This window comes from Crocuta crocuta, unplaced genomic scaffold, assembly GCF_008692635.1.
Source record: "Crocuta crocuta isolate KB4526 unplaced genomic scaffold, BGI_CrCroc_1.0 scaffold11, whole genome shotgun sequence".
In the NCBI taxonomy this organism is placed as follows: domain Eukaryota; kingdom Metazoa; phylum Chordata; class Mammalia; order Carnivora; family Hyaenidae; genus Crocuta; species Crocuta crocuta.
The window spans coordinates 3,116,528-3,132,626 of NW_027528624.1; the positions used below are offsets into that span (position 1 = coordinate 3,116,528).

The window sequence follows — 16,099 nt, forward strand, 5'->3', positions numbered from 1 at the left end:
CAGCTCCCTGCAGAGGAGAGGAGGGTGCTGGCCTGGCCTCGAGAAGAAGAGCAGGACATGTGGGAAGCCGGAGACTTGCATCCCCGAGATCGGCCTGGCAGGAATGGAAGGCTCGCAGGATAAGAGGGTCCTGGGTGTCACTGGCTTTTTGTAGGGGCCTCGTCTCCAAGAGAGGCTATGCCTGCTCGCCCTTCCTCTCTCCTCCCTTCCCCGGTTCAGTCAAGCGCACAACCCACTGGATTTCTGGGAACTCTAATGGACGTTCAGAGTTAGGATTGGGGAGCCCCAGGGCACCCTCCCCGATCCCCCACATTGGGTTTGAAATACCTTTCGGTGTTTCTTTAGGGCAGTCCCGCAGCGCCAGTCCCTCCCCATCCACGGTCCACACAGTCCCACGTCCGCTTTGTCACCTACACTTACATATTTCGATTTATTTCCCCCCTAGGTTTTATGGCAGGCACACAAAGAAACCCTCAGATGTCTCAATATGGACCTCAGCAGACAGGACCATCCATGTCGCCTCATCCTTCTCCCGGAGGCCAGATGCACCCTGGAATCAGTAGCTTTCAGCAGAGTAACTCAAGTGGGACTTACGGTCCGCAGATGAGCCAGTATGGACCACAAGGTAAACAACGTTTCTCCAAAATGCATCGCCGCAGGTTCGAGAGGTTTTGTTCATATCATAAACATCGTGTAAGATCGCATTATTTGTTACCTGACAGGTTGGTGAGGTTAATGCAAACCCACAGTCCTTCAGTTGCCCATCGTGATGGGAAGAATAATTACAGCAAGTGTTCATTAAGCATTCATGCGTCAGACACTGTGGTAAATGCTCTTGATATGTGTGTTATTAATAAAGGAGGAGTAAATCCTAGTTTCTGTGATGTACCTGAAATGCTCGTTGAGAAATAGACACAGGCCTTGTCCTCAGAAAGTTTCTGATTTAGAACTTGGGTTTCATTATGTTGAATTCTGATTGTGTCCGTCCGTCCTCCCCCCCCACCCCCGCCCCGGGCACATAACGATGCGCTCACTGCTCAGAACATCTGCTCCCAGTTTGTCTCCGAGGTGCTCTATCTGGTAAATAGTTGTTCTCGTTTTTCCATGACCAGTCATGACTGGTCCTACTCTTAGAAGACAGAACAAAGCCTGAAATGGACATGTCTTTCAAAAAGGAAGATAAGGGGGCACCTGGCTGTCCCAGTCGGTGGGGCATGCAACTCTTGCACATGAGGTTGTGAGTGTGAGCCCCACGTTGGGTGCAGAGATTACTTAAAAGTAAAGTCTTTAAGAAAGGGGTTGGGGAGAGGTAAGATAGGAGTCAAAAAATAAAGAGACTATGCCAAGATGCACTGTTTACATCTTGCCTTCCTGGAAATCGATGTATGTTTTGTCATGTACATGTAGAATCCTTTTATCAAGGTTTTTAACCTGATACATATTTTTTGTAAGTCACTTTTGGCAATAAGACATTTGAATTTAGCACCTTCTTTATGTTTTGTTTATTTAACTTAGACATTAATGGATAATTTAGAGAGAATGAGATAGTCTGGCACAATTCCCAGAGTTTCCTCACTTCTGAAAATATCAGGAATTTTCCAAGTGTAGATGATGAATGCCCACCAGGAGGCTCTGGTAAAACAACAACAAAGTCAGGTCTCTTCCTGTTAAATAAAGTCTTATTTTCCTGAAGACATTTGTGTCTGTTTAGCAAACCATTGTGCTCCGTTGAGGTTCGTTGAGCCTCTCCAGCCATTGAGTATGTGCCACACATTCTAGATGATTCTATGAGAAGGCCTTGGCACCTTCTTGGCTTTTCACCTGGTGTTTTCTAGAAAAACTTTTCTTTCTGTTTATAGTATTATCACAGTTTGAAAACTGAATTATCAACGTACTGTTGTCTTTAAAGATTTCTTCCTGAAAGAGTATGACCACCTTCAATATTCCTAGTATAACATTGCTTCCTTGCCTTATATTGCTTTGTTACTTTACATTGCAACTATGTCTGTTGTTAGGAAAACTGTATTAGAGCACCCCAAACAGGGGTGCCTGGGTGGCTCAGTTGGTAAACATCTGATTTCGGCTCTTGATTTCGGCTCAGGTCATGATCTCACAGCCTGGGATGGAGCCCTGCTTTGGGCTCAGCACAGATTCCGGAGCCTGCTTGGGATTCTCTCTCCCTCTCTTTCGGCCTCCTCCTGCTTCTCTCTCTCTCTCTCTCTCTCTCTCTCTCTCTCAAAATAAATAAACTTAAAATATATGTATACCCAAAACAAAACTTTTGATTCAGCCCCTTCCAGCCTTGGGCCATATGTGCATATAGCATATAGTCAGAGTGGATATAGACGTAGTGTTTTGCTTGAATCCCGTTACACCGTGTCACTAATGGTTTTCCATGGTACTGGTTTCCGTGAGCTCTAGGAGTTCAGGTCCCAGCGGACAGTAACAGTCCGCGCTACTCCCTGCCAGCCCGGGGAAGCTGTGACCTGGAGAAGTTTGTTGCTGAGCCGAGCTGAGGTAGGCCAGTGAGCCAGTCACTCGGGTGGGAGAGAGCATTGCTGCTCCCTGGACCCTCGGCGGGTGTCTTCGAGACAAGGTTTCCCTGGCTGTTGTGAAAAAAAGGAAACTTAAGTGAAAGTTAGGGAAGCAGTCTGTAAATAGTGATACACACAGAAAATGGGGACTTTTGCTCAGAATGTGACCGGAGACAGGTCAGAGGCTTGTGTTCCCAGAACTGAGAGTGGCTAAAGATCTGGGACTTGACCACTACCACTCACAGGGGCTTCATGTGATCTTCAGAGTTGGTCTGTCTTCTCTTAAATAATTCACTCTTGCAACCTCAGCCTCCACTGTTCTCATAATAAGGGAAGATAGAGCCTTGACTATCTGAGGAGTCTTTTGTGAGCAGCTAAGAAAGTGCATATGCTATTGGTGTTATTAGCAGGAAAGGCAGTTTCTGTAGAGTGGATTTCTTCTCCGAATAAAACCTCAGTTTTCTGGAACAGTTGAACATGAAGGTGCATAATTGAAGAGCACTGAACTTGTGAGGGTTCTCCTCCAAACTCCTAAGTGTCCTTGGAAAATGGCTTACTCTTTGGGAATTACCTTTCCTCTAGAAAAGGAGAAAATTAGATCATGTTGCTTTGGAATTTGCTTCCAGTTCTAATATTGTGCAAGTCTAAATCTTACTTCAAGTCTGAAGCCTTTTATATCAATGCAACCCGCTGGACCCACCGCATAACACTGTGGTCATATAATCAAGAAGGGATTTATTTTCAGGCATAAATACTGAGTTCAGGTTGATATTAGAAACCATTTAGAATATAGAGGGTAATTTCCGAACTCAACAGCTCTTCATTTTGAAAACAAGTACCCTCAGATTCGTCCTCTCTGTCATTTCTTCTCCCGAGTGATAGCTCACGCGTGTGTGAGGAGACCCTGAAGTGTGTCTCCCCCCGGGTTCCTTGACTGGCTCCAGATGCCACGTACGTAAGCTCAGTGTCCTGCCTGGTACTCTGCCTTCAGCTCCGAATTCTGTGCCTTTCCTTTTCGGATTCTCCTCTCCCCAACAAACACTAAATGACAGTAAATTACCACTTGTAACACAATACTATTCAATTCAATAAGTGTCCTTACTTTTAAACTTCTCTCTGTGTTCATCTTTTTAAACTGGACCCCAAATAAGTATTTTGTTCTTCCTTCTCTTAACTACTCAAATTAGTCCTAAAACCTTCAGCTTGCATTTTCATGCTACGCGTTTTAGTGTCTCTGCAAAGAATCACTTGCATGTGAACCACAGAGGCCATTATTTTCACCTTCTATTTCGTCCCTAACTGGATGTGTTTCTTCTGGGTCAGTTTTGTTTTTAAGAGATCTCAGAGGAAAATCTCTTACAATCTTCCTTTCAGCCTTTTTATTGTCAGTAATGACTTCTCCAAAATTGTTCCTTTGTAGTAACAACCAACATTTCTTACTGTGTCCTGGGCCCTGTTTGAAGTGTGTTCCATGGATTGACTCACTTCATTCTCCCAGCATACTATGAGATGGGTACCATTTATCCCTGGGCAGACGAAGGAATGGAAACAACTTCACCAGGATATACTATGGTCATGCCACGATTCAAATTCGGGCAGACTCACTGTTTTCTTAATTAACGGGAAGCTCTGACATTATCCCCATTTGCAGATGAGCAGGTTAAGGAACTGACCCATGACCGCATAGCTAGTAAGTGGCGGAGCCTGGGTTCAAACCAAGGGAGACTTCAGAGACCACTCACATAGGCACTGGGGTCGTATTTCCCATGCCATAGGTGTACACCCTCCTTGCTGGCTCATTCATTCAGAAAGCCACTGGTGAAACCAAAAGGCAAAACTACTTGCCTTCAAGGAACAAGGAGCATTTGGGGAATTCAGGCTTGGAAACACATCAAAGATACTAAGGGATTAAGAAAACAGTTTCTATGACGTGAAGAAGGAAATTTCTTCGAAACGTATATTACTACTGTGAAGTCTGCATTATTAAATATGCAAGTGGAATAAGTCCAATCTAAATGTGTGAAAATGTCTAATTGCAGTGTATTTTATGAAGTAGTACTTTTTTCTACCTTCAGGCAAGCACGTATAGTAACTGCCCTTACAAGGTGTTTACCAGCAGGGCCGTGAGACTTGCTTTAATAAATAGAATGGAATTCTGTAATCGACATGTGAATGATGAATAAATGAACTTGGGGGAAAGAGAGCTGAAACAAATTTCACCTTTATATTTCTTAAGAACAAAGACTGTCTTGTTTTTGTGTTCTCTAAAATAGCGTCAGTCACACTGTCCACAAATACTGCAGGAAATGAGGAGTCTAGCCTTAATTTTACTATAAATAAGCAGTATTTCCTTGGGCCACTAAATAATTCCTAGCTTAGATTCCCCTCAGTTATCCACTCACTTGGACAAAAGGGTCTGGACCACCATATACAGCATTTCATGGGTTGCAGGCTGAAGCAGGCCTGGGTTGATGCCTTAGTTTGCATGGTGTATGTGTCTTAGGAAGCAGGGAACTTTCTAGTAGGTGAGTCTGATGAGCCTTTTATTTCTAAATTACTTGTTAAAAGGTATTTTTTCCCAAAGAAGCTAAAGGGTTTTTTTTAATGCCATCCGAAATATTCCTTTTCCCTTCATTAACGTATGTTTCTCAGTGGATTCACAAAACTAAATCATACCGAGTTGAAATGAATGCAGTTCCAAAATAGTGAATTACACATTAATAATCTTACCCCTGTTTCAGCTGAAGAGGAACAATGCAGAAATGTCACTGGCTGTAGGCCCGTGGCGTCCTTTGTGTCACCGTGACCCAGGATTTCAGTCTCCACTCTTACAAGTCCAGAATCTCGGTCTTATTATTGAATTACGCTAAATTCAGCCTCTCTTCCGCAGAGGTGACATGTGTCCGCCACGCGGGTTCACACTTCCCTCGCGGACAGCGCTGCAGACTGACCACGTCCTCTTCTCCGGCTTTTCCGAAGGCCAGTTTCTGTGCAGGTCGCTCCCTGTCCGGTTCACTAGGTTTCTTTTCCCCTGGAGTCCGGGTGTGATGCATGTGACAAGTTTTTACCTTAACCTTATTTTATGGTTAAATCTGCAGTGCCAGGCACGTGTCAGTTCCATATTCCATATCGTTTTGTTGTTAAAGAAATAGTGGAGAGGGGAGGGGGGGTGATGGGCATGGGGGAGGGCACTTGTGGGGATGAGCACTGGGTGTTATATGGAAACCAACTTGACAAACTATTTAAGGAAAAATATTTTTTTAAATAAAGCAAAAAAAAAAAAAAAAAGAAAAGAAATAGTCCATATCTTTATCTCACTGATATTGGGGGGGGAAAACAGAAATTGAAGTAAGTCATTTTATAGAAAAAGACCATTCATGCTGTCTTCTTTCGATGCTCAAATTTAGCTTTCACTACAAGATTTAAGCATGAATTTTTCTTAACGGACCGATGATCATCACAGTTGTATCAAAACCTGGGAATTTAGGGAGGAGTAAAGAAAAGTTAAAGTGCAGACCCACTTAAAATTTAAAAAAGGAAAAGTTTTTATTTTTTTTTAAATATTTTTTATTTATTTCTAGGAGAGAGAGAGAGCGTGAGCAGGGGAGGGTCAGAGAGAGAGGGAGTCACAGACTCTGAAACAGGCTCCAGGCTCTGAGCCGGCAGTCAGCACAGAGCCCGACGCGGGGCTCGAACCCAGGAACCGCAAGATCATGACCCAAGCGAAAGTCGGACGCTTAACCGACTAAGCCACCCAGGCGCCCCAAGAAGGAAAAGTTTTTAAAAAGAAAAACACAAAGCAGCTTTAATTTTGACTGGCGTGAAACCATGTTACCTTGCTAATTAAAATCGACAGCACTCAGGAGAGCCGCCGGTCGCTGCGCTCCCTGAGGAAGCACATCTCATCCAGTGGGCTGTCCCTCCACCACGGGTCCCGGTCACGACAGCCGCGGGCAGCACTGGAGAAGCGCAGGATGTGCACGTTCAGCTGTACTTTACATCTCAGCAAGGTGCCTTTTCCCAGGGCTCATAGCTCTGCCAGTTTTTCAAATGTTTGAAAAGAAATGGCCTTATTGAATCACAGGGGACAAATCTCAGAGCCCCTCAGCCCCTCAGGGGAAGCAGGGAAGCGCTCTCCCTCCAGGGGGCGCTGTTCCCACGCTTGCGAGCCCTGGGCACAAGGACACTGGAGCCCAGGGGGGGACAGGGGTGCGCTCGCAACGTGTGACAGCAGTGACTCTGAGACTTTTTCATTTCTTACCATAGAGATTTCACTGTTTTATACTAAATTTGGCTATTGAGTTAATGCCTTTTTACGTTTTTAACGTAAGTGCTCTTTCCTACACTCGGTTTGAGAAATAAATATGAATATCTGTGCGTCATGAAAGTAAAATTACACATATGATGCAATACATAATAAAAAATTATTTCACTGATTAAAGGGTTATTAATCCTGGGACAGTTTCTCCCTATTCCTTGCAAGATCCTAGCTATTGACTGTGCTTGTCCAACAATAGTTACAGTTACTATCATTTTTCCCCCACAGCAACCACCTAAGATACATAATCCTGTATTATACCCTTTTTACAGATGAGAAAACCGGCCTTGGGAGTGACAAATGGCTTTCTGGAGGTCACACATAGCAGACGGTTACACCCCTGCTATTTCAGGGCCTGTGCTCTCTCCTTCACTCCCTGCCCGGGGCCCGATCTTGGCATCTGACTTCCCATATGTCTCCTGAGCCCAGGCGTGATGTCAGCCTCAGTGGCCGTTGTTTCTCTGAAGATCCACTTCTCCTTCCTGAGAGGCCACCCACACGCCCACAGCTCCCTTCCCGGGAGTGGCTCTCCTCAGTCACCTTCCCAGGGACACCACCCCTCACCACTCTGTCTAAATCTCCCTTTATTTTTCTTCCTGGCACTTAGCACCGTATGACATCTTCTAGGGTTGCTTCTTTGCCCGTCTCCTGCCACCAGACTGTAGGCTTTTCGCCTTCATTCGCTGCTGAACCCCCAGCCACTAGCACAGAGCTAGCACGTAAGAGACCCTGCAGAACTACTTAGGGGGCGCCCAGGTGGCTCAGTCACTTACGCATCTGACTCTTGCTTTCGGCTCAGGTCATAATCTCACAGTTCGTGAGATTGAGTTCTGCGATGGGCTCTGCGTCTACAGCACGGAACCTGCTTGGAATTCTCTCTCTCCCTCTCTCTCTACTTCTCCCTCGCTGTCTCTCTCTTTCAAAATGAATAAATAAAGTTAAAAAAAAAAAAAACTGTTTTTGAAACGATTAAGACAGAGTACTCCACAGATACTGGTACCTTTCTGACCCTGCCTTGATGCTCCGTGGGTGCTGGGTTGACTAGTCAATGCTTAACAATTACCTTTGGGAAGTAAAATGAAGGGTCACTTTTGTCTATTTCTGTGCTTCTGTACTCACTGCACTAAACTTGCATTATTGTATTATTAAATTTTTAAAGGGGTCCATTTTTGTAACATGGGGAAAAAACTACCAAAAGCGAAACTCTGTACCCAGACAGTAAAGTAAGAGGCCTTTCCCCCTCTGTCCCAAGCTTTGTGCAGTATGGTCCTTTCTCTTACACGGTGAAGACTTTTGAAAATGCATGCTGACTTAGGGAAAATATGGTACCGTACATAGCAATTCCGAAAACAGATTATCCATTCCCACCAATGGTAGGATTTAATGCAACTGGGGGGAGGGGGGGTAAGTCAGCTTTCATTTTGAACCTGCATTTGTGATCTTCCTGTCTACTCAGTCATTTTTCCTCCAAGGTAGTGCCCAAAAGAGCAGTATTGTGTGATCAGCCTGTGTAAAAAGGTAGGGTTGGAAGAAGGTTTTTGAAATAGAACTTTTTTTTTTACACAAAAAGGATCTTACGAAATATGGGAGCCAGCAAATAAGCATATGAAAAAATGCTCAATCATTTTTTAATTTTTTTAATGTTTGTTTATTTTTGAGAGAGAGAAAGAGAATGCAGGGGAGGGGCAGAGCGAGAATGGAACAGAGGATCCATAACAGGCTCTGCACTGACAGCAGAGAGCCTGATATGGGGCTCGAACTCACAAACCATGAGATCATGACCTGACCTGAAACCAAGGGTCAGACGCTTAACCGACTGAGTCACACAGATGCCCCTCAAACTCATTCTTCGTTAGGGAAATGAAAATTGAAGCCACAATGATACCCACTACACACCTATTGGGATGCCTAATTTTTTTTTATTTTTTTAATGTTTATTTATTTCGAGAGAGGGAGGAGGAGGGGCAGAGAGAGGGAAGGAGAGAATCCCAAGCAGGCTTTGCACTGTCAGAGCCTGATGTGGAGCTCAAACTCACAAACTGTGAGATCGTGACCTCAGCCGAAATCAAGAGTCAATCTTAACCGATTGAGCCACCCAGGTACCCTGCTAATTTTGTTTTAATTGGCAGTATCAAGAATGAACTCCTACCTTTTTTTTTTTTGAACTCATACATTTTGTGGTAGCGTTTCTTTAAAAGTCCAACATGCACTTAGCCTTCAACCTGGCACTCTCTCGTTCCTAGGGTTTTGCCAAGAGAAACGAAACCTATGTCCACACAAAGACCTGTGTGCAAATATTAGTGGCTTTGTTTGAATCACCAAAAACTGGAAACAACACAGATGTCCACAGAATTGAATGCTACTTATCAGCAAAAGGGGAAAAGCCACCGATGTGTGCAAAATAATGTGGGTGAATTTCAAAGGTGTGCGGTGCTAAGGGAAGGGAGCCAGACACAAAAAGACTACATACTGTATGGGTCTATGTGACATCGTGGAGAAAGCAAAACTGTAGGAACAGAAATCAGATTAGTGGTTCCCACGGAGAGGGAGGGAGTGAGAATGACCACAAAATGGCAGTTTTTTGTCTTAGTAGAAATATCTCATGTTGTGGTGATTATTGAACTACATAGGATTATTATTGTATGTAAATTCTATCTCTGTAGACATGACCTAAAATAATATTATGTAGTAGATAGCTATAAACAGTAGTGAACATTATTAACTAACCAACAAGGTAAATGCATATTTAATCCTCATTCACAAACATGTTCGTCGTAATACTTCGCTAATTATCCATTTTGTTTTTTCCTGCTCTGGGTAAAGTGTCTGTTCTGTGATTTGGGCACCACTGCATCCTCTGCAGTAGCCTTGCCCACAGAAGTTATTCCTAAATAATTTGTTGAATGGTGAAACGGAGAATCAAAACTTCATATGTGAGTGGAAACACTTCATAGTTCAATAAGAGCAGTAAGCTTGGAATACTGATTGTAACTAGCAAACTTAATATTCCAGAGTCGGGTACAGAAGTATCTACAGTTCTCCTGAAAGAAGGGTGACTCAAACAGTCTTGCTACCGTTTCCTCTCTCTGGTGCTTGACTATAACTCCCGGTAGGTTGGAATCTGAATTTATTCGGTGACCGATTTTCCAAAGCTGGTGTGCCAAGATGAACCCACTTGAAAACTGTGAGCTCTCGGACTTGGCTGCAAGACCCGTCCAGCTGAGGTGGGCTGGCCCAGCATCTGCTGCCTTCATTGTGCTTAATGCTGGATCCATCTGTTTTCTGTCAAAGCTAGTGCCAACAAATTACTAATCTATTAGAGCAACATGCAAAGAGGATTGCACTTCTCATTCCTGGCTTTTCCTCTCATATTTTGCTTGGCTTACGTGTTTGGTTTTTGTTTATTTGGGGGAGAAAGATATGGTATTGAGTAGGCGGGGGGAGCATTAATCATTTTTTCACTCCTTCCACACATTTTTAAAAAACGATGGGGACAAAATCATCACTTATCAATGGTTGTTGAGAGTATTACGATCGTCGATGATGATGGCGATGGTAATGGTCGTTTGTCAGGGGACTCTGTCCTTGGCGCTGTACAGTCCCTTCGTACCTAGTCCCCAATGCTGTTGTTACTTTACAGACAGCAAGACTGATGTGCAGACAGGTTAAGTAACTTGTCCAAGGTCATGCCGCTATTCAGACCCAAATTCTAGAGCCCGCGCTTTGTCCATCGCTGCCTCTTAAGCCATTTAAAGCCTTTAGAAAGCATTTTTATCCAGGCATGTGAGTCTAATGAGGAAAGTCTTTAGACTTTCAAGGAGAAGAAAAGGGGACTTTGTATTTCTTCTACCAAGTAGAGGCCTCTATAATTAGAACATATTCCCTTGACGTGTGCTTTTGAGTGCCGATTCATGGAATCAGCCCAACTGATTGAGGGAAATTAGATTGGGAGCCGGCACTCAATGGGCCTTTCTAAGCCCGAGTGCTCGCGTGCGTGTCTGGGTGTGCCCGGTTGTGCTCCGGCACATCCGCCACCCCGTGGCAGGACGCCTCCTGGCTGCGGGATTGAGCAAAGCCACGGAAACGCAGCTCTTCTGCACACGCGCGAATGAGATAGACAAAGCCAGGTCCGGGGTAACTGAACATCGCTGTCGTTTCTTTCCTTTGTGATCATTAAAATACAGCGCCTCCCGGCCTGCCTGTTAAACCCCAAGTACAAGAACCCAGTGTGACGGAGTTTCTCTGTTCCACCCGTAAGCAGAGTTCGACAAAATCAGGAACTTCCTTCTCTAATAAAACCGCATTGTGGGCAGTCTGAGATAACCATGTCTAAATGCTTGTTTTCTAAAACAAGATTAAAGTGTTATTTCATTTCCTTCGAAAGCAAAGGGTACATATGTTTTCACTGAGTAAGGTTTGTTACCAAATGAGTCACTTACCAAGTGTTGGGGGAGGGAGGGAGCCGGTAATTGAATGAGTATGTGAATTAATTTCACTTACACTCGAGCTGTGAATGAGTTTATTTATTTTTAATAAAAGCAAGGGCCAAAAAAGAGCCCCGTCTTCACTGATGTTATCAGGCTGTCTGGCAGTGAGGGCGTGTGAGGTCAGTGCGGGCGGAGAGGAGAAATCGGAATTCTGAGCACTGCGCTGTGTCCCTCACAAGCCGGAGAAGCATAAGGTGCCCTTTCCACCAAGATAGTGTGACGGGAAGACAGACGGGGACCTTATGCATGGTCCTGTGGGGTGGGAGACTCTGAAACAAGAACTTTCTATAAAGAACTTTGAAATTGGTAAACAGTGAATGTTTTACCTTTTACTTGGAAGCAGCATACGTTTATTTCTGCAAAGGCAGAGGGTTTTCTTAGGAGAAGGCAGTTTAAATTTGACGAGCTGGCCATAGAAGACCGACTCGCATGTAACTCGGTGGTTCCTGAGGTCATTGACATCAAACCTCTCCCGTTCCTTCTATTCTCTTGTTTCCTTTCCATTTTCCAGGTCCTTAAACTGCTAGTGCCTCACTCTGTTATTCCTCTTCAGCTTTTCTTTAGCCTTCCACAGGATATTCGGAGTCAAAAAATGTTGGTTTTAATAAGTCCCTTTCTGTGCTGGTGGAGCAGTTCATTAGTTTGTACCAAGATGGGTCTATAGCAGGGGCCAGCATATTATGGCCCACTTTGGCCCACCACCCGTGTTTGCAAATAAAGTTTTATTGGAACACAGGCACTTTCATTTGTGGATATAGTGCCTCTGGCCACTTTGGAGCCACAGAGGCGGTTTAGTTGAGACTGTCTTGGCCCATATGGTTCATGTGAATGATGGCCTCCATACCATCTGCAATAAATAATACCCTTCACAGACACCCAAATAAAGCCCATGTGACGCACCTAACAGAGAGCAAGTACCCAGTCAGGGTTGAAAGTCCCCAGATCCCTTGTGGATTTGTAGGTGAGGCCACTTTACATGTCGTGGGCCTAAGAAAACCTGGTCTTAACCGTCGTGATGATACGTTACACAAGTATGGTTTTTCCGTAAGCATCTGAGAGGCCACACAGCAGTGTTATGTGCCTAGACTCTGAACTGTGCACACAGACTACCTGAATGCAAGCCGTGGCTTCTCTGCCAAGTAGGCACGTGACCTTGAGACAAGCTCCTCAGCATTCTGGGCCGCAGGTCGCTCATCTCTAAAATAAGTGTTGTAATCATAGGGACCTCTTAGGCCCAATACAAGGATTAAATGAATTAATGCAAAGACTTCGCAACTGAGCTTAGCACATAGTAAATATTAAGTATTTGCTTTTGATATTTTCACTAGTCAAATCCAATTTCTGCTGGAAAGCCTGGAGAAGCTCCTTCTCATCTTCAAAATAAACCCCACATTTGGAGGCATGGAACAGGAGACCCCTGCTGGGTCTGACCCCCCACCCCCCACTCCCTGTCCTAGCCACACACAGCTCCTTGGTGACTTAACCTGGAGATCGTCTGCTCTCTGCTGGCTGTGCTGTGTGCACGGCCTCTCTGTGCTCTCTTTGTGCACTGTCATTTCTGCTGCCTACCACCCAGATATTAACCCCTACCATTTTTACTCCGTGTTTACAATACTTTACATACTTCATGCCCTTGAGCCCTAGCCACGACTCCTCAAGCAGAGAGTATTAGAGGCAATAATCTTTGCTTTATGGAGAAGAGGATAGGAAAAGAAAGAGAAGGAGCTGAGGTCATGTAGTTAGTATGTGCGGAGCCTTCACTGAGCACCAGTGCTCCCAGACCCCAGGGCCTGCCTGCCACAGGCTCCTGAGGCCACAGCCCAGCAAAGAAATCTTCGCTGAACTCCCCTATCGCACTGACCCCAGCCCCCCATCAAGCAGACTTGCTCTCCATTCTCTTGCACTTTTCACAGTATATTATCTTTCTGCTTTTGCGTGTATACTTTTTCTTGTCTTATCCCTGCTACTCCATCTCTCTCTCTCTCTCTCTCTCTCTCTCTCACACACACACACACACACACACACACACACACACACACTGAGCTTCCTGAGTGCAGGGATTGAATTGTATTTAATCTTATATCTCCTGTGCCTGGAACAGTTATTTTGACAAGAAGGCTCTTCCAGAAAGCAGTAAGGATTGATTGCAAAACACTTATCCATATTCTGCAAATGCTTTTTACATTTATTTTATTTCAGTAATCATTTGTGGGAAGGCAGCATATCTTATTGGTTAATTACATGGGTCCTAGAATCTGTTTTTGCTTGAGTTTGAATCCTAACCTACTAGCTGTTGATTTTCTTCATTTGTAAATGAAATCATGGTCATTTATATGTATTTCATATGATTATTGGAGAAGCCACTGAGACCGATGGTGCAAAGCACTTAACCCAGCCTGTCATACACAGTACGCTTCAGCGGTTACTCTCTGCAGTTGTTATTATTGGAACGACGTTACGTGTGCCTTTAATGTATGTACACTCAAAGTAAAAGGCGTGGAAGGAGAGAGAAAACTTTTGAAATAATCGGGGTCCTTGAGGCTGCTGCTCTCCTTGCGAGCGTGTGCCCCCCAGTGTGAACGGGGGTTGGGGGTGCTCTGCCCGTGCCCCCAGGGTGCCGCCACTTCACTTGGACTGTGGTGCTTAGTGCGGGAAACCGTATTTCCTCCGACACCGCACCAGGCACAGGCGAACCACTTGACCTGATGCTCAAGGCAGAAACAAAACCCAAAACAAAAGCAGCCCTGCCCCCAACACCAGAGGAAAACTGATTGCTTTGCTGGACCAATGCTGAGTTTCCACGTGACCCCTCCTGTGGGGTTTTGGAGGACAGTTTTGACCACATGTGCATTTTGTCCGACCCGTCATCTTTCTGAACCCTTTATCATAACTGCCGAAAGCAGTAATGGGGAGTCATGCAGTGTCAGTGGTGCCTTCCTAAGGACTAGGAGTTGAATTAATTCTCTGGAATTAGTAGGAATATGAATGTTGGGTGTATTGAAGCAACAGCACTCACTGCTAGCGTCCCTTGCCTGTTCATTGGTTGTTTTAATGATTAGGCTAAATGTCCCCGCGATCTCTCCGTGGTCCTGTGTGGCTCTTTGCCTTGGGAATGTGCCGAGATAGCTTATTGTGACACTGCCAGCCTCGTCGGTGCCAGCAGAGGAAGGGTTAATAAGGGTCATGGCTAATATCCTGTGTTGATCACATCGTGGGACAAGAAGTCTTTCCCGTGAATGTCCTCGCAAGTCCAGATATTCAATAAAAGGCTTTAATTTGTGTTTCCTTTTTGTTTAGGTAACTACTCCAGACCCCCAACGTATAGCGGGGTGCCCAGTGCGAGCTACAGCGGCCCAGGGCCCGGCATGGGCATCAATGCCAACAACCAGATGCACGGACAAGGGCCAAGCCAGCCGTGCGGTGCTATGCCCCTGGGGCGGATGCCGTCAGCGGGGATGCAGAACAGGCCGTTTCCCGGAAACATGAGCAGCATGACGCCCAGCTCTCCCGGCATGTCCCAGCAGGGAGGGCCAGGAATGGGCCCGCCGATGCCAACCGTGAACCGTAAGGCACAGGAGGCAGCTGCCGCAGTGATGCAGGCCGCTGCAAACTCGGCGCAGAGCAGGTACGCCGGCGGGGCGGGCGGTCTGTGCGCAGGCGCGGGAGCACGTGCTGCGCACACAGCTACGTCGTCCCCCGCGGGGCTGGGGGGCGGGGCGTGGAGTGTAGGCCTGCGCGGCCGCTCCGCTGGCGTGAACGTAGCCTGTACCGTAAAGTACAGAGACGTGAGCGGCGGAGCACGTTAGGGAGACGTCGGGGAAGGAGGCCGAGTTGTGGGAGGTTCTTTGGAATGACTGCGAGGAGGCTTCGTGGCCGGCTCGGAGCCGTGGCGTGTGCGCGTGGCTGCCCCTGCAGCGGCCGGGGCTAGCCAGCATGGCTGAGGCCTGAAAGGCCGGGCTTTTAAAATCGAAAGCAGGGAGNTTTTTTTTTTTCTTTTTTCACCCCACCATAAAACTCTTTATAAAATAGAAGCCTCGTCTATGCACATATTTGTATCGTGTGTGTTTGTCTACGTGTATCTGTGTGAGATTAATAGTCATCTTCTTATGTTGTTATTTTGCTTTTCTGGGCATACCTCTCTATCCAAACCGAAATGCGGTTCGTAAAGCAAAGATAATATTTCGTAAAGTTTAAGTTCAAAGAGCCAGGCTTTAGCCGCAATCACTTGTTTTTAATCTTGGATTTTTAAAATGGTTGAAGCAAGTATTTAACCTATATAAAAATAACGTACTTAATTAAAATTTTATGACCGAAGTGAATAGTTTTAAAAGAAGCACTTCTGAATATGTTTTAAATTACGTTTAACATACGTTAAAATGCGTTTTAAAACATAGCACATTGAAAGCTATGTATGAAGATATACGGTATCTTCAGAAGAAAAGATAGAGGAATCTGATTTTTGTCAAAGGAAAATAAAAATGTGTGTGTGTGTGTGTGTGTGTGTGTGTGTGTGTCCCTTTGTTACTTTTCCTCTGAAGCTGCTATTTGGGGAGCGTTAGGGACCCCTTCAGTCTGACTGTTTGCTCCAAACAATAGTAAGTTTCCCTTGAGGAATCAAAAGGAAAATCAGTCATCCTCTGTCTCCATCCACATTATAATTACTTAAAATTCCCTGAACCCGAGATACTAACCCGAACCTCACAGGCTTTAGGGAATGTTTTAATAAACCTGTCCCTGAAAACTGGTTTGCCTGGTCCTGA

At 45.2% G+C, this 16,099-nt stretch overlaps 1 protein-coding gene across 8 annotated transcripts in view; it reads left to right on the top strand.

Annotated features, from left to right (window-relative positions):
- The window catches only part of ARID1B (AT-rich interaction domain 1B), a 291,898-nt gene that overhangs the window by 216,849 nt on the left and 58,950 nt on the right, over positions 1–16,099 (top strand). For all 8 annotated transcript variants that reach the window (XM_077755104.1, XM_077755108.1, XM_077755105.1 and 5 more), the window contains 2 exons: positions 446–625; positions 14,637–14,964. In XM_077755104.1, the coding sequence (XP_077611230.1) occupies positions 446–625; positions 14,637–14,964 (508 nt within the window). The remainder of the gene's footprint in view (positions 1–445; positions 626–14,636; positions 14,965–16,099) is intronic.